General features: G+C 39.6%; 5 protein-coding genes across 5 annotated transcripts; all 5 read right to left on the bottom strand.

Annotated features, from left to right (window-relative positions):
• Nucleotides 1–162: 162 nt before the first annotated feature.
• LOC137580818 (facilitated trehalose transporter Tret1) lies at nt 163–2,768 on the bottom strand. The gene is made up of 6 exons (XM_068294944.1): nt 2,342–2,768; nt 2,044–2,273; nt 1,849–1,979; nt 1,003–1,349; nt 533–945; nt 163–478 (listed from the first exon to the last, which is right to left on the bottom strand). The coding sequence occupies exons 1-6, from the start codon at nt 2,412–2,414 to the stop codon at nt 278–280; spliced, it is 1,395 nt and encodes a 464-aa protein (XP_068151045.1). The 5' UTR covers nt 2,415–2,768; the 3' UTR covers nt 163–277.
• On the bottom strand, nt 2,768–4,610 carry LOC137580820 (facilitated trehalose transporter Tret1). The gene is made up of 6 exons (XM_068294947.1): nt 4,507–4,610; nt 4,219–4,448; nt 4,029–4,159; nt 3,636–3,967; nt 3,157–3,569; nt 2,768–3,083 (listed from the first exon to the last, which is right to left on the bottom strand). Exons 1-6 carry the CDS (start codon nt 4,598–4,600, stop codon nt 2,886–2,888), a joined length of 1,398 nt encoding a protein of 465 aa, XP_068151048.1. The 5' UTR covers nt 4,601–4,610; the 3' UTR covers nt 2,768–2,885.
• Nucleotides 4,611–4,715: 105 nt separating this feature from the next.
• On the bottom strand, nt 4,716–12,914 carry LOC137580876 (uncharacterized). Its single transcript, XM_068295015.1, is given in 13 exon segments — nt 4,716–5,035; nt 5,093–5,505; nt 5,566–5,885; nt 5,948–6,005; nt 6,008–6,077; nt 6,136–6,365; nt 6,423–6,494; nt 9,161–9,287; nt 9,343–9,572; nt 10,961–11,488; nt 11,549–11,916; nt 11,968–12,331; nt 12,541–12,914. Coding segments are annotated over 13 exon segments (3,036 nt in total). The 5' UTR covers nt 12,596–12,914; the 3' UTR covers nt 4,716–4,834.
• On the bottom strand, nt 8,028–9,074 carry LOC137580819 (facilitated trehalose transporter Tret1-like). The gene is made up of 3 exons (XM_068294945.1): nt 8,759–9,074; nt 8,288–8,700; nt 8,028–8,228 (listed from the first exon to the last, which is right to left on the bottom strand). The coding sequence occupies exons 1-3, from the start codon at nt 9,072–9,074 to the stop codon at nt 8,028–8,030; spliced, it is 930 nt and encodes a 309-aa protein (XP_068151046.1).
• Nucleotides 12,915–13,960: 1,046 nt separating the features above from the next.
• LOC137581020 (facilitated trehalose transporter Tret1) lies at nt 13,961–16,028 on the bottom strand. Its single transcript, XM_068295175.1, has 6 exons — nt 15,883–16,028; nt 15,586–15,818; nt 14,851–15,528; nt 14,590–14,793; nt 14,337–14,402; nt 13,961–14,275 (listed from the first exon to the last, which is right to left on the bottom strand). The coding sequence occupies exons 1-6, from the start codon at nt 15,938–15,940 to the stop codon at nt 14,051–14,053; spliced, it is 1,464 nt and encodes a 487-aa protein (XP_068151276.1). The 5' UTR covers nt 15,941–16,028; the 3' UTR covers nt 13,961–14,050.
• Nucleotides 16,029–16,311: the final 283 nt, after the last annotated feature.

Here is a 16,311-nt window from a genome sequence, read left to right as displayed (position 1 = left end):
CCTCGAGGTGGGCATAAGTAGTAGCTAATTAGGTTTACTTTGGAGATATTCTCAGATTAAAGTTGTTTGTCTAAGCCGATTAGATTTCCAGTCTAAAATTGTGGTGAAATTAACTTAAGACTGACCGCAGGCAGTCACCTCAGACACCTTATCAGTTGTATCTACGTGGTGTCAGTTTTATCTCTGATTTGCATCACGAATTTTCGATCTACTATCTCTAAGATGGAAACACAAATTAATGTAACATTTATTTTTCCCATCTCTCTTTATTAAATGCTCAATCTTCTAGCATGGACTTGCCTTTGGTTTCTCTTAGAAAGTAGAAAAAGAATACAAATGCAAATCCTGTAATGCCCGCACAGGCCCACATAGTTGCTGATATACCCCAATGGGCTAGGCAAAGTGGGAAAATATTGAGCATAACGAAAACGAATGAGCTGCAAACCACTATGGCCATGGAGGCAGCTTTGGCACGTATCTGAAAGATAATCCAATTCGTCAGAATTCAATAAACAAATGCAATTGAACTCACTTTAACTGGAAATACTTCGACAAGGCAAACGAAAAAGCATCCGACAAGGCCAATATTGCCCAAGAAGATGTCGAACGACATCAGGACCAAAGGCACCCAGCTCCACTCGCTCATGTCAAAGATGCCAGCATAGTGGGTGAAGAAGCCAAAGGCAGTTAGACTAACAGCCACACCTCCGGTGGATATTAACATAAGCAGCTTACGACCACAAACATCGCACAATAGGGTGGTGACATATGTGCCCAATATTTGTACTGCTCCAATGATTATTGTACAGAAATTGGGATCCATGGTGCTGCCCGATTGGGCAAAGATATCCGACATATAATTGACCATGGTGAACAGGCCACTGAATTGGTTGGCTATCAGTATAACGAAAGCAGGTCCATAGGCTCTCAACGCGGCTGGGGAAACTTTGGAAGACATGTTCATCAATTTTCAATTAGCTTTTTAATTTCACGGAAACCCACCAAAGTCCTTTGGCGTAATTTTATCCTGAAACTCTTCACCCTTGGTCAAAGCGATTTTCATCTTCTCAAACTCTTCCATGGCCTTATCCTGATCACTCAACGAATCACTATCTTTAATATTCTTGTAATGACGAAAGGATTGCTCGGCACTCTTGAAATCTCCATTTCTGATTAAATGCATAGGCGATTCCTTGATAAACAGCAATACGCATATGAAATAGGAGAGGGGACATATCAATACCAGCCAAGGAATGAGATGATATGCCAGATGAGTCCCCATAATATAACCCACTAGCACCCCGACATTCACCGACAACATGACCATGGCCGAGAACGTGCCGCGAATGCTGTAAAATGAAAACCGAATTAAGCTCATTTGTTTAGTGTCTTAGACAAGAGATTAGTTGTATGACTTTACAATGCACAACACAAAAGCCTAACAAAAGCTGTGGGAAAACCCACCCTTTTTTATACCCTTGCAAAAGGGGTACTTGCTTTTTCAAGAACAGATCGAGTTTTAGATCATGCAGCGATATAAGAGTATTCAAACGTCGGCTGGACGTAGGACTTATGATTCTGGTTTTACCTGGCGGTAGAGTTCCCCGCGACGGCTCTGATTTAGGGATTATTTACCCGCAAATATTTCAGATGTTTTTGTTACGAATATCAAATAAAAGCTCTGTACTTTTGTTAACTAGTGTAAGCAGCAGCTGCTTTGTATGTGCCAACATCAAACATCATCGTGTACAAATGATATTGAAATAGAGCTTAGTGCCTTATCATAATGGGATTAGTCATTCTCGGATTCAAATGGCTAATAAATCATTTTGGGAAGCTCACACTTACTTGGCATCTGCGATTTCACTGAGAAAAATGGGATGAACGATATACATGCCGCCACCCGTGATGCCAGCCAGAAGGCGTCCCACATAAAGAAACTCCACACTGTTAGCAAAATACACCAAAAACCAAAAGCACTGCGAAATGTAAGATTTGCCAATCATTGATTCATTCATTTAAAACGATTTGCCAACTCCCTACCGAATGTGGTATGGCAATGAGCAGGAGACACCATTTGCTGCCAATGCGCCCTAAAATGGATCCGACGAGAATATTTCCAGTCATGGAGCCAATCCCCAGCATGGAACCGACCCAGGAGACTTCCGAGACAACCAACTCGAAACTGAGCGGCGACAGGGGAGTTTGTAATTTACGCAAAGTGGGCGATAGCCAACCAACGCCTATGCCATGGGAAACCGAAATAAGATTCACTGTAGGAAAAGTTGCACTTTTTATTTTAACCTGCTGCTATGAAACTGCACACTCTAAGGCTACTCACTCAACAATGTGGTAAACAGTTGAACTCGATTTCTGCGGTTCAGCAAGCAATTGGGGCGCTCGAAGAGTTTCATGTTGTATCCTCAGATTATGACTGACCGAATGAATGTAGTCAAGACGATTTTAGCTCTAACGCTTCGCGCTAGAATCTATGTTGATACAGAGCTTTATGATAACTTCTCGTAAAAACAAACAGATATTTTGTTGTTTCTTTTTTCGTAGTTATCAGATTTATTTTCTTTACTAACTTATATTATATATTTGCTTTTGTTTTTTTTTTTAGCCAAAGGCTGTTCCTTTCCGAGAACGAGCGAAACGATTTATGCGTTTCAACAAATAAATAAAATGCTCAATTCTCTTAAGTTCTTTTCAATTTATTCATACAACAATTTAACAATTCCTAAACTTCTCAGTCTTGTTTCGGCCAAGTATCCTATACGACTAATCGCTCGCCCGCCTAACTCATCAACAATGCCCCTGGGGCTATTAGAAATAATCTGGGATAAAATATACTCTGATAATGCAAAAAAAAAAACAGTTTTATCTTATGCCAGAAGCGATTTGCCTTTGGTTTCCTCAAGAAACAATAGAAAATAGAGAAAACCGGCCAGGGAGAAGCCACTACAACACCACATGGTCACCGAAATGCCCCAAAAAGCCACACAAATGGGAAACATTTTCAGCGTAAGGAAGACAGTAAAGCTCAAAATTACGACAAATGTGGAAACTGCCGCTGTGCGTATCTGTAAGTAAGTAAAGTGCCAATTAATACTTATGTGTTTATCCTAACGTCAATCATTTAAACAGATTAGTTACCTTATTGGGAAATACCTCGACAAGCACCACAAATAGGCAACCCACTAGGCCTATGTTGCACAAAAAAACATAGAGGGATAGAATTAAAAGGGGCAACCAACCCACAGCCGTCAAGTCATAGAGTTGGGCGAAATATGTGTAAGCGCCGAAGGCCGCCAGGCACAAACTGGCACCCAGTGTGGACACCAACATCAGGATCCGACGACCGTATTTATCACACAACAAAGTCGTCACGTAATTGCCCACAATCTGCATTACGCCAATTATAATTGTACAAGTATTCACATCGAGTGTGGTATGCGAGGCAGTGAAGATATCGGCCACATATGTGGTGACACAGAAACTGCCGCTAAACTGATTCGACATCAGTAGAACAAAGGCCGAGGCATAAGCCTTAAATGCTGGTCTATTAGCTAAACACACAAAACGGAGACATGTATCATAAAAAAAATTTCCATAAACTTTTTTGTGACACTCACTAAAATCTTGATAACTGAGAGATTTGCCGCTTAAGTCCTGCTCCTTGGTCAATTGTGCCTTAAGATCCTCAAACTCACTCATCGAACGTTGATCATTCTTGTCAATATTCTTGTAGAAACGAAATGATTTCTCTGCTTCGAGGAATTTGTTTTTCTTAATCAAATGATTTGGAGTTTCTGGGAAAAAGAAGTTGCAAATGAAATAGCAAATGGGTAAAAGGATTATATACATGGGCGCCGTAAAGTAGGCAACATTTGTGGACACCACATAGCCAGTTAGAACGCCAGCATTCACCGACAGCAAAATCATAGAGCCCAAACGACCTCGTATGCTGAAAGAGTAATATGATAAAACGATCAAGTTCGTCGAGATTAAGCTTGAAAACTACTCACTTGGCGTCAGCAATCTCACTTATGAATGTGGGAAGAACCACATAGCTGGAGCCCCCTGTCATGCCGGCCAAAAAACGACCCACATATAAGTATTCTACACTTTGAGCAAAATAAATCAATAACCAGAAGCTCTAGAAAGGAGAGTAAGAAACATAAGTATGTTTAAACCAAATAGTTATCTAAATCCTACCGTATAAGGAATAGCTATGCCATACATGACCAGTTTTCGTCCAATACGATCTTGCAGCAGACCAGCCAATAGATTACCCACAACACTGCCTATGCCCACAATGGAACCTATCCAAGATATTTCATTTACATACACCTCAAACGGTAAAGGAGAGTTTTCGGTTTGTAAGTCTCTCATCACTGGTGATATCCATCCAGCTCCCAGGCCATGACAAAAAGTGGCTATATTGACTAGAGAACAACAAAATTTTATTTCTATTTTATGGAAAAAAAGAGGATGACTTTTTACCCAAGAGTGTAACCAATAATTGATGACGATTACGTTGACTTAATAAACAATTTGGGTTACTAAACATTGAGCGAATTTTCGTTTGCAGCTTCATGGTGAATCCTCCGATTGTGACTGACTAACTAAATGACTTAAGATGCTTGTCTAGACTGCTAGCTTTTTGTTGTGGCCTATCTCGCTAGATTTCTAAATTGAGGGAGAGCTTTTTATAACTTCTCGTAAAAGACAAACTGGTTTATTGTTGCTGCTTATTTTTACTTTTCTTTCTTTTTGTTATCAGGTTTAGCTTTTTTTACAAATTTGCCAGGTGTTCTATCTTATATTTTGCTTAATCTTCTATCATGGATTTGCCTTTAGTTTCATCCAAGAAAACAAAAAAATACAGGAATGTCAATAGACTGGAAACGGCCGAGAACCACATGGTAATAGAAATGCCATAATAATGTAAAAGTAATGGAAACAATTTCAAAGTGCAAAAGACCAGGAGACTCAGAAATACCACAGACATGGAAGTGGCCAAAGAGCGAATCTGAAACAGGTAAAGACGAATTTTAAAAAGAAAACAAATAAGATTTCCAGCTTTTACCTTGGCCGGAAATAGTTCCACCAAAACCACAAAGAATATCCCAATTAATCCAATATTGGCCAAGTATATGATCAGAATCATTAATACCAAAGGCAACCAATTGAATTCGCTTAAATCATATTGCTGGGCATAGAAGGTAAAACATCCAAACGCTATACATCCCAGGCCAATGCCCAGAGTAGAGATTAGCATCAGGATGCGGCGACCCACAATGTCCACAAATATTGTCGATGTATAGACACCCACAATCTGTACTACACCAACTATTATAGTGCAAGTGTTCACATCCAATATCGAACCCGATGAGGCAAATATATCAGACATATAGTTGATAAAACTAAAGACACCGCTGAATTGATAACCAGTGGACAGGACGATTGACGAAGTGAAGGCTTTAATGGCTGGTTTCGTAACTGGAAATCAAGAGAATTGATAATATATTGGGAATAAACTTTCGAGTAGTCAGAACTCACTCAGGTCCTTGTAGGTTATAGCCGTGTCGTTCTGAGCCTGTTGAGATCTGATGGCCGTTTTTAATTCATCGAATTTTGCTGACGTGTCCTCTTTATTCTGGTAATAGCGAAACGAAGTCTCTGCTGCCTGCAATCGACTGCGTTTCAGTAAATAGGGCGCCGTTTCGGGTAACATTAGATTGGCCGCAAAGTAGGCGATTGGCAAACAAATGGCCAAAAATGGCACAATATGATAAGCCAGATAAGTGCTTAAAATGTAGCCAGCTAAAATACCTAAATTAACGGAGAGCATAACCATAGAAGTTAAGGATCCACGAATTCTGCAGTAACGAAAAACAAACATCAATAGATTTATTTTGTGAGTGTGGTTCGAGGATACAACCTGCTGTCGGCCACTTCACTGATGAATATGGGTACCACCACATAGCCAGCTCCCCCGTGAAGCCGCAAAGAAAACGAGCTGCATATAGGTAGGCCACATCGGATGCGCAATAGATCAATATCCAAAGGCACTTTGACCAGAGAACGGATACTTAGTGCGTGAGTAGATTTAGCGATGGCTTATCTTACCGCATAGGGACCTGCCAGCAGATATAGGCAAAACTTTCTACCCATCCGTTCCAAGAGAAATGCTATGGTTAGATTGCCACATAAACTGCCTAGGCCCAACATGGAGCCCAGCCAGGATATCTCAGTTATGCCCACTTCAAAGTCCAATGGCGAATCGGAAGTGGATATCTTGGTTAAAGTGGGCGAAAGCCAGCCAACACCCACACCATGGCCAAATGTTATGATATTCACTATGAAATTTGAATTATATTTACTCATTTAGTTCCGTTTTCGAGGACTTTTCTTACCTATGACTGTGGCCAACAATTGATAACGGGTCTGCGGCTGCAGTAAGGAATCTTTAAAGAATTTACTCATAATTGTTTATTCCACGAAGTTGTCCAATTCCACTGACTGTTAAATCACAAATGTGCCCAGACGTTGGCTTACTTGTAGTAGAATCCAACATGTATCAGATGATAACGTTTATGGGATTCTCTTTAATTGCCACCACATGGCCCATATTCATTCGAGATCCCCATTCCTATGGCCGATCCAATTCGTAAACAATTATGTGCAAACAAAAGATTAAGCCTTAAGTTTCTAAACATCTGTTGGCCCACGACCAAATGCAAATTTCACAAGGCAAATAGACAATGGAGGTGATAAGATTTGCTTAAGCCTATGGCCACCCTTCAAAGTTAAACAATGTCAATGCCTGTTAGCTCCTTAGACACAACAAAAAAAGGGGCCCGACTGTCTGTCCCCCCTGAGATAACAGTGAACGTTTGTTTATGCGTTTCTCCGATTCATAATGGATGTAACTACTACGTTTTGCAACAGAATGTCTACAGCAATTATATGTATGTAACATTTTTGTTTCGGATATAGAGATTAAACACAGATAAATATATATTCTGTTAGGCTAGGTTTATAGTTGCCGATTATAAATTAGTTCACTTTTATGGGGTTGTATTTCGAATGGTTTATCAAAGTGAATAAACAGAACTGGAAACCTATGATATTTCGGGTTTTTATGAATGACACGAAAAACAATCTTTCATCTTTCTATAATTACTGTCGTTATTCATTACACAGGCCGACATAATTTAACTTGAGATGTGTTCTTCAGTAATTCGGGTTCGCTGCATACTTGGTTTTTGTCCATCACGTCCAGATTTTGTGAAATCTGGAGATCCGGGGTTGGAAAATAGGCACCCAAAAGTATACTATAGAAAGTTTCAACAAAATATTTGAACTTTTTTATTAGATTTTAGAATATTCTATGTAAGAAAATTAGTTCTTGTTTGCACATATAACTAATAAACAATTTGTTAACGCAGCAGATTCCCATAATTCTTTAAAGCAGACAATTCATTATAGAACCATATCCAAAGTGTAAGATATTATGCCTTATAACAAATAAAACCCTCTTTGATATTTTGTAAATTTCTTTTAAATCAAGCCTAATATATAAATATGATAAAATAATAAAGTTTTTAGTACAATATTATGCTTACACCATGGAATAATATATTGCAAATGATTTTGAATAATTTTAACGCATTTTTTTCCAAATCCTGACGTGATGGAGAAAAACTAAGTACAGGGCCGGGATCAGCACTTAAAAACTTAAAACACTTTTTAAAGACCTCAAAAATGTCGGCCTGTGTTATTAATTATAGATTTCATTCAATCATTTTCTTTACATTTTGGATGTTCTTTTTATGAAAATATTCGAGTAATATTAAAAGAATTAGAAATATGAACGATATGTGGTAGTAATTTTGTTTAATTTATTCAACATACTTAATACATAATTAATTTCTTCAGAAAACAAAATAATTAATACCGTACTTCAAAATCTTTTGAAGTCGGTCACGTCTAATCTTGCTGACTGTAAGGTCTTCATTTCAATCTACAACCATTGATTTGCCTTTCGTCTCTGGAAGGCAGAACATAAAGTATAGAAAAGTGATAAAACCAGAACAGGCCGAAAACCACATGGTCACCGATATGCCCAGATAGTGAAGCATTAATGGAAACACTTTCAGTGTGCCAAAGAGTACTCCACTTAGAAATACCAATGATATAGAAGTAGCCAACGATCGTATCTGAAAAAACAATATATAAGACTTTGATAAAAACTTTAAATTAATTTCATTAGTCTTACCTTGGCTGGGAAAATCTCTACAAGGACAAGGAAAAATAATCCATTTAGCCCCACATTGGCTAGATAAACCAATATGATCATCAGCACTAAAGGAATCCAATTCCATCTACTCAAGTCATACTGGTGAGCGTAATAAGTAAAGAAGCCAAAGATAATGCATCCCAGTCCAATGCCAAAAGTAGAGATCAACATAAGGATACGGCGTCCAATAATATCCACACAAATGGTGGAGGTGGAAACGCCAATAATTTGGAAAACTCCAATGATAATGGTGCAGGTGTTCACATCGAATACGGAACCGGAGGCTTCGAATACTGTGGACATATAGTTGACGAAACTGAATATGCCGCTGCATTGATGACCCAGCACCAGAACCACAGCCGATGCAAAGCCCTTGAGAGCGGGTTTGGTTACTAAACAGAAAAAAACAAATTAGTTGTCTGTTCACCGAAAAGTTTTGTAAATACTCACGCAAATCCCTGAAGCCTAATCGCTCGGTGATCAAAGCCTGCTGGGCTGCTATATTCGAGCGTAACTCTTCGAAATCCATTTTAAAGGATTGCTCCTCATCATTTTCTCTGGGATTCTTGTAGAATCTCAACGATTTCTCAGCTTCCTTCTGCTTGCTGTGCTTAAGCAGGTACGATGGACTTTCAGGTAGCAAGAGGGCAGCCAAAAAGTAGAGCACGGGCAGGCAAACGCCCAATAGTGGCACAACATGATAGGATAGATGACTGCTAAGTATATAACCAACCAGAATTCCAAAATTCACCGATAGCATGACCATGGAACTTAAGGCTCCCCGGATCCTTCAAGAAATTTCCTGTTAGTTCTATTTGGACAATAATTAGATGACTAAAACTATTTACCTACTGTCAGCTATTTCACTGATGAATATTGGCAAGACCACGTAACCTGCTCCGCCTGTAAAGCCACAGAGAAAGCGTGCAGCATACAAGAAACCCACATTTGAGGCCAAGTATATGAGAATCCAAAGGCACTACAAATCACGAGTTTTAAAATGAAAATTGCTAGACAAATTTCCTTTGACTTACCACATTGGGAGCAGCCAATAGATAAATGCAAAACTTTCTGCCAAGTCGTTCCAAAAAGAAAGCTATGGTTAGATTGCCACACATGCTACCCAAGCCCAGCATTGAGCCCATCCAGGATATCTCATCGATGTCGACGTGAAAGTCCAGCGGAGAGTCGGAAGTGGATATTTTGGTAAGAGTGGGCGATAGCCAACCCACGCCCACACCATGAGTAAATGTAATAATATTCACTGAAAATTAGAAAAACTATCATCAGGATATCATTAATTGAAACCCTTTTTGTGGAATGTACCTAGAACTGTGGCAAACAGTTGATACCGTGTCCTGGCCTGCAGCAAAGAGTTCTCCAAGAACATTTTAAATTTTTCCAAGTTTAAAGTTGGTGCTACTTTAGCTATTCTAATATGTTAAGTGTCTGCTAAATCACTGTTATCCCTTGTATTTATATGAAAGTTTTCAAATGCCAGCTGATTGTCTGGTAATTCCGCGCTGCGGTCGTCATTTTGGCCGTCATTCGCTCGGGCGTCACCAGCCATTTTCTTCTGAGATAGTTATGGCATACTTCTTAGTTCCGCAGATAACGCTGTGTCATTTTATTAAGGTAAATTCCCGGCAATCTTGAATGGATAATACCTTGAATTTCATGAGATGCCAAAAATATTACAATAACCCTTTTCATTCAGATATATTTTAATTAAATTGCCGGATAAATGTAACACAGCATATAATTGACGAAACTTTGTCCGTAATATTTTTTGAAAACTTGAATATTTGCATCTTTTAAAATTTACAAAATCATTTTTAAATCATCCATCATATTTTTAGTATGATATATTTTCTATTATTTTATTATTTTTATAAAAGTTTTATTTTAATAAAACATTTCGTTTTATTTTAGCTCCACGCCTAAAAACAGGCAACATTTTCTTTACTGTAGTTTTTACTCAAACCTTTCTCAAGCTTTTTAAACTTCACTTATCTAATTTAAGTTAGTTAAATATGCCAAGATCATTATTCAACTTGTTAATGAAAGAAATACAGGGTATTTTGTTTCCTTGTCAATATAAACTGAAATATTTTGTCTCAATATTTAAGAACCAACTCCCAACTCCAGGCCAATACATCGGAACTATAATGCAAACATCAATGTAACTTGTTTATTAACTTAAAAACCCATCAAGGGTTTTTCTATCTCAAATAAATACATATATGCGTATGTATAGTCAGTTTATATACATGCATGTATGTATGTACCTCGATGTATGTGGCAAGTTCAGGGTGGAGGAACAAACAAGCATATTGTGGAATTACCCACTTTGATTTATAACAAAATGCAGCCGACTCATAAGACGAATTCTTTTATTTGTCCAGTGATAAAAGATATTTTTTGTTAAGATTTTATGGTTGAATTTTATTAAGAAAAATAACAATATAACATAATTAAAGCGCTAACACTATAAACTGGCCAAAAGGGTTTCAATAGTCTTTCCCTTGGTCTCTGGCACAAAAATGGCCACAAAAAGGGCACCCAAAAAAGGAGAAGGTGGCAAACAGGAACACAGTGCCATGCATGCCCATAGAGTCAGTTAAAAGGGGCATCGCCTGCAAAGTGTCAAAGAAAGAGAAAGATAGAGATTATGTATAAAGGTAGAGATAACACTTACCTTAATAGTGCAAGTGGCTATCACCCAGAGAAATGTCATGCAAAGCATATTAGCCATGTTTCGTATCTTGGGAGGCATTATCTCGGATATGACCAGGAATGGCAAAGACAACATGCCCCAAGAGGCAATGAAGAGCATAAAGGAGAAGCCAGCCACGGGTACCCAATTGAAGGAGCTTGTATCGTGTCCTAAGAACTTAAGTAAGCTAAAACCACCCATCGAGCACTGGCCAAGACAGATGCCCACTGCAGAAATGAGTAATAGGATTTTACGTCCCAATCTCTCGACCAAAATGGTTGAGCAATATGTGCCTATCAACTGAATGGCACCCACAACAATTGCACTTATCGTTGGTGACAGATCCGATCCGGATTGCTTAAAGATTACGGCCGTATAGTTGAGCATGGCAAAGCATCCGCACATTTGATTGAAGAATACCAGCCCCATGCCAATACAGAAGGCTTTCCGAGCCTTGGGTTCAGCTGGAAGAAGAGCACTAAGCCATTATTTAACTTCAGAGATATATTGTCTGTAAAACTCACCAAAGTCTGACCAACTAACACCCGAATCCTTTCCATCGCTCAGATCATCTTTTGTCTCGGCATCCGTTTCAGTTGTCACCCTGAGTTTTTGCAACTCCAATTGGAGCTCTTCAGTTAGATCCTTTGAGGCACGTGACCTTATATTCCGATAGTATCTCAAGGATAATTCTGCCTCTTCAACCTTATTGTGTTGCGCCAAGTGCTGCGGTGTCTCGGGCATAAACCAAAAACAGGCCACAAATACAAATGACAATGTAGACATTATCCATGCCACAGTGGCATAGTTGAAGTAGTAACCCAATGCGAAGGCGGTCAGGACCCCAAAGTTGCAGGTCAGCACCAACAGAGTTCCCAAAACGCCACGTATGCTGAAATAAATATGATTAAATCTGTCATTGTATTATTTCATTACTGCTTACCTATCCTCAGCCAATTCAGCGGTGTAAATTGGTATGACAGCAAAGCAACCGCCACCTGTGGTGCCTCCTATGAAGCGAGCTGCTATTAAATGCATAGGATTGCGGGCAAATGGTATGATTATCCAACCGACCAAGGCGGGGAGAGCTAGCCACAGGAGACATTGCTTTCGACCAATTCGATCTGCCAGCCAAGCGAAAAATATTGTGCCAGCAATGCCACCCAAACATATGGTGGATGCCACCCAGCCTTGATCCTGTGGTGTTAATGGTCCCGTCTCCAGAGGACTCGAACTCGAACCCAATTCCAGGAAACTAGACGATGGCCAACCACAAAAAGCGCCATACGAAATGGAAATAATGTTCACTAAGGGCAAAGCAAAGAGCAATTAAGTGTGTGTAAACATTTATATAGTTAAGCCTGACTTAAGAGGCACTGATTCTCATAAATTCGGCTTGTGCATTCATTTAGAAACATTTCTTCTAAAAACAATGTGAATAATTTTGATATTCACTCAATTTCAATCCAAAGGATAGTTACATTTCACATTATTAAATACAAATGAGTCTACCAACCACATATTGCAGCCAGATACTGATATTTAACACCGCCAGCCTCGCCGGAAACCATTGTTAGTTGTGATAGAATTTAGATGGGCACTCAAACGGTAAAATATTTGATTAACTGCTTTCTTCTGGCCATAACCGTTTATGGTTTATAAGTGTTTCTAGCCTCTACTTAGTTGAGGCTCGTAGTGTTAGAGTCTAACGCCTGTTCCGCTTGCCCGTGGCCAACTAAACGAGCCCAGTTGTCGGATGATAACTTATATATAATTCATTAAAATCGTAAATGGAAACAGTAGATTGTAAGTTAGTTAGGGAGAGAGGAAGAATAACAGACAAGTGTGGTGTGTGCGTGTTTGCGGGAGCGTGGTTTGTGTTTGGATTTTTGTTATCACTGGCATTATGCTGGAGAGGCAATAAGAAAAATATATATATCTCTGTGTACTATATTAATACACAGTAGAGAAAAAGTCATTATTTATCGATATTAGCTTGATCTCAGCTGGTTAAGTACAACTCTGACAAAGAGTTAATGATTTTAAAAGTACTTACCATTACCAAATGTTTATCGGCCTCCTTCCTCGTTAATAGATTGAATACACTTTTGATGTTTCATTTCAGTGATACTGGATTTTGTTCTCCCAAATATGAGTTATGTTTTTTTCAGTGTTTTATATATAGGGGTATATAATTCTAATTACTCTTGTACCAGTAGTGTCAATAGTTGTTTACTTAAGTGTTTGTTGTTGTTTTCCTGATTTGATATGCATTACAGGCGTCGGATCTAATAGAGGAGTGCCTTTGTTGTGGGTGCGCATTTTTAGCACTATTCTGCTCTCTCATCGCCAAATTCTTCTAAAACAGCTAGTACCAGTCATATCAGTAGCTCAGAGATTAAGCATTGCGATTGTAAATTTTATTCAAATAACAAACCACGTCGTCTGTCGACGCCTCCGACACTTTGGCGTATCATTCAAGCAAAAAAAGGCGTAAATTTGGATTAGTTGGGTGGCGACGTCCCGGAGTGCAAGAAAAAAAAGTGATATAAGTCTTGGTGTTTACCATGTGTGGGGAAAGTGATGCCTAACCACATTGGGTGCAACTCGTCTTAGATAGTATGCACTGAGAGAAACCTACATGTGTGGGAGTGTGATTATTTCTCAATTCATTATTCCCGTAAGTTCCATCTAATGTATCCACTGAAGGTCTTTGCCACGAAATCCCATAGTGTGAGATAAGATAACTTTTACTTGTTACTAACTATACCGCTTAAGTAGCCAAGTAAGACAAATATTATAACACGTTTCCGAATAAGACAAATACACTGATAATGTCTGCGACTAACAATTTCATCACAGAGCGCCATTAACTACATAAGTAGTGATATCGCTCTGGGAAGGTGGGGGAAAAGCACGTAAAACTGTTGCATACATTTAAGGGTTGTTGAAATTGTAATTAATTTTTACTAAGCATCCTAAAAGAGTTATCCTAAAAACACAAACAATTCAATGTGGTTTTCAACTTAAATATGAGAGGCAATGTGTCCATTCGTAACACTTGTTATTTTGGCCACGCCACCTCCATCGTCAACGTAGCCCAGTTCGCGCTGCACAGACGAAGGACGTCGATTCCGTGTCTCGGGCAACAAAGGCATTGAAATAAGACCCACAAGGATGCTGGCAGCGGCAAACACCCATAGATAGAGCACCAGGCCAGGAGCTATTGTGGACTTTACGGCATTGAAGGCCTGCAGAAACAGTTATAGTAAACTCTTATATATATAATATTAATTAACAGACTCCACAAACCTCAATCATGCCGAAAAGGAGCAACCAGGAAACGGCAGATGCCAATGAGTAAAGAACATCGTGAAGCTGTACAAAAAAACAAAACGTGAAAAATCTCATTACTTTCAAGTGACTTTAACTTAAGTGCGATAAGTTTTTGGTTTCTGTATTGAAGACACACAATTTTTATGTTTGAACAAAATCTGAGTTTTAGACCATATTAGAAAATGAATTCCAGGATAATTAATTTGATTTACCTTAATTTGGCACTTACCTTTGTTGGCAAAAGTTCGCTGCTTACCACAGCAGCCAATGGATATAGGCCAAAGCTGACAAAAGCCAATTGCACGGCCAGTAAAATAATGGGAAGATATTGCTCCGACCACGAACCGAACATCCATGATTGGCCAAACTGTTTAAACAACGCCAACATAATGACCGAAATGGCCGCCATTAAAGAGGAAACGCAAAGCAAAAGCTAAAAAGAGATTTTTGGGTGAGTTGGGTAATTAAATTAAATTATTGGGCAACTCACTTTTCGCGGCAAACGCGGACCAATTAGACGGGCCAACAAACCGCCCACACACTGAGCAACCGCAAGTAATACATAATTGACCTCTGTGGAGTAGCCGGTTCTTCCAAGAAAGTCGGCTGCGTAGTTGAGTTCCACAAAAACTCCACTTAATTTGGCACAAACTGTCAGCAGAAAGCTAACAAAAGTCAAGCGGATTATATAACCATTCGACATGGGCGTAGGTCCAATACCACTTTTACCCGTTCGCTGGAGCTCTGCCTTAAAGTCGGCCAACTCGGCTAAATATTCGGGATTGTCGCGATCATCAATGTCGCGAATGCCGCGGAACCAGCGCAATGACTTCTCCAGACAGGGCACATTACCTTTCCGCAAGAAATAATGTGGACTCTCCTGAACGAATGGAAAGGTCATCGAAAATACAAAGGAAACAGCACAGCCCACCATATTGACATAAGCGTATGGTGCATAGAAGCCAAGGATAAAGCCAGCAAGGATGCCCAGTGTTCGCCACAATTCGATGGTGAATGTCAAACTTGCTGCCTTTTCGCGACTCTCGGCGATTTCATTAATGTAAATGGGCAGGACGACAAAGGCGGCACCCGATGCCGTGCCAGCAAATAAGCGGGAGGCGTAAATGTGGACTATATCATAGCCGAAGTGTATGCAGAACCAGCCCACCTGGAGCCATATAAAGCGATAGAGGGCCAAAATCATTATAAAATGAGATTCACTTACAATCTGCAAAAGTCCAGTACATAGCAACACCGACTTGGGTCCTATGCGGAATGCCAACCAACCCGAAACTAGAGCTCCAATTGCAGCGCTCAGAAAGAGATATCCCGTTAGCCAGGCTGTGCCCGCCGGATCTGTGGCTTTATTCAGTGGTGTGTCATACTCCGATTCATAGAGGGTCATGTGTGCGGGGGTGATGCCAAACATAAGTCCAAAGTTGAAGCACAAAATGCTACCTGAACAGCAGGAAAAACTCTTCCTCGTGTTAATTGTTGGACCCAACTCTTTGAGGTGACTCACCCACAGCTGTGGCTACACTCTGAATAGCAGAGCCCGTTATCGCGTCCGGCAAACACATATTGGTGCACTAATAACCAAGGGTTTTCCTCTTAAATCCGAATTCTGGGAACAAAAACGTACACTTTCTCCACACCGTGTTGCATCGAAGGCTTAACTGAGAATCATTTAATGGATGCTGTGCGCTATTTATGGCTACGATTTGGCATTCAAGTTTTCTTATCTCAAGATAAGAAACGAACAGAAATCTGAGCAAGACAACCGTCTGTGGAGTCACTTGGCGTCTGCAGTATTGTGCGCAAAGCAACATGAACTGGCCAGACAGAGACCAACCTTTTGAATTTTCCTCTTGTTTTTTTCTATTTAGTTGGTAAATATTTTGAGTAAAGTGTATGCAGATATATATTTGCACAACGTGAGTCCACACACCGA

This window comes from Drosophila tropicalis, unplaced genomic scaffold, assembly GCF_018151085.1.
Source record: "Drosophila tropicalis isolate 14030-0801.00 unplaced genomic scaffold, ASM1815108v1 contig_845, whole genome shotgun sequence".
Taxonomy (NCBI): Eukaryota; Metazoa; Arthropoda; class Insecta; order Diptera; family Drosophilidae; genus Drosophila; species Drosophila tropicalis.
This window is presented reverse-complemented; position numbering and strand designations above follow the sequence as displayed.

Bases quoted from the DNA above. Each gene is read 5' to 3' on its own strand.
- LOC137580818 (XM_068294944.1), bottom strand. From the start codon at position 2,414: ATGAAACTCTTCGAGCGCCCCAATTGCTTGCTGAACCGCAGAAATCGA. The intron at 2,274-2,341 runs GTGAGTAGCCTT...CTTTTCCTACAG, and splicing joins ACTGTTTACCACATTGTTGA to TGAATCTTATTTCGGTTTCC. The intron at 946-1,002 runs GTGGGTTTCCGT...TGTCTTCCAAAG, and splicing joins AATTACGCCAAAGGACTTTG to TTTCCCCAGCCGCGTTGAGA.
- LOC137580819 (XM_068294945.1), bottom strand. From the start codon at position 9,074: ATGGTCATGCTATCGGTGAATTTTGGAATTCTGGTTGGTTATATACTT. The intron at 8,701-8,758 runs GTGAGTATTTAC...TTTTCTGTTTAG, and splicing joins ATTAGGCTTCAGGGATTTGC to TAACCAAACCCGCTCTCAAG. The intron at 8,229-8,287 runs GTAAGACTAATG...TTGTTTTTTCAG, and splicing joins TAGAGATTTTCCCAGCCAAG to ATACGATCGTTGGCTACTTC.
- LOC137581020 (XM_068295175.1), bottom strand. From the start codon at position 15,940: ATGTGTTTGCCGGACGCGATAACGGGCTCTGCTATTCAGAGTGTAGCC. The intron at 15,819-15,882 runs GTGAGTCACCTC...CCTGCTGTTCAG, and splicing joins GAGTGTAGCCACAGCTGTGG to GTAGCATTTTGTGCTTCAAC. The intron at 14,276-14,336 runs GTTTGTGGAGTC...CTGTTTCTGCAG, and splicing joins TCCTTTTCGGCATGATTGAG to GCCTTCAATGCCGTAAAGTC.
- LOC137580820 (XM_068294947.1), bottom strand. From the start codon at position 4,600: ATGAAGCTGCAAACGAAAATTCGCTCAATGTTTAGTAACCCAAATTGT. The intron at 4,449-4,506 runs GTAAAAAGTCAT...GTTGTTCTCTAG, and splicing joins ATTATTGGTTACACTCTTGG to TCAATATAGCCACTTTTTGT. The intron at 4,160-4,218 runs GTAGGATTTAGA...TCTCCTTTCTAG, and splicing joins GCATAGCTATTCCTTATACG to AGCTTCTGGTTATTGATTTA.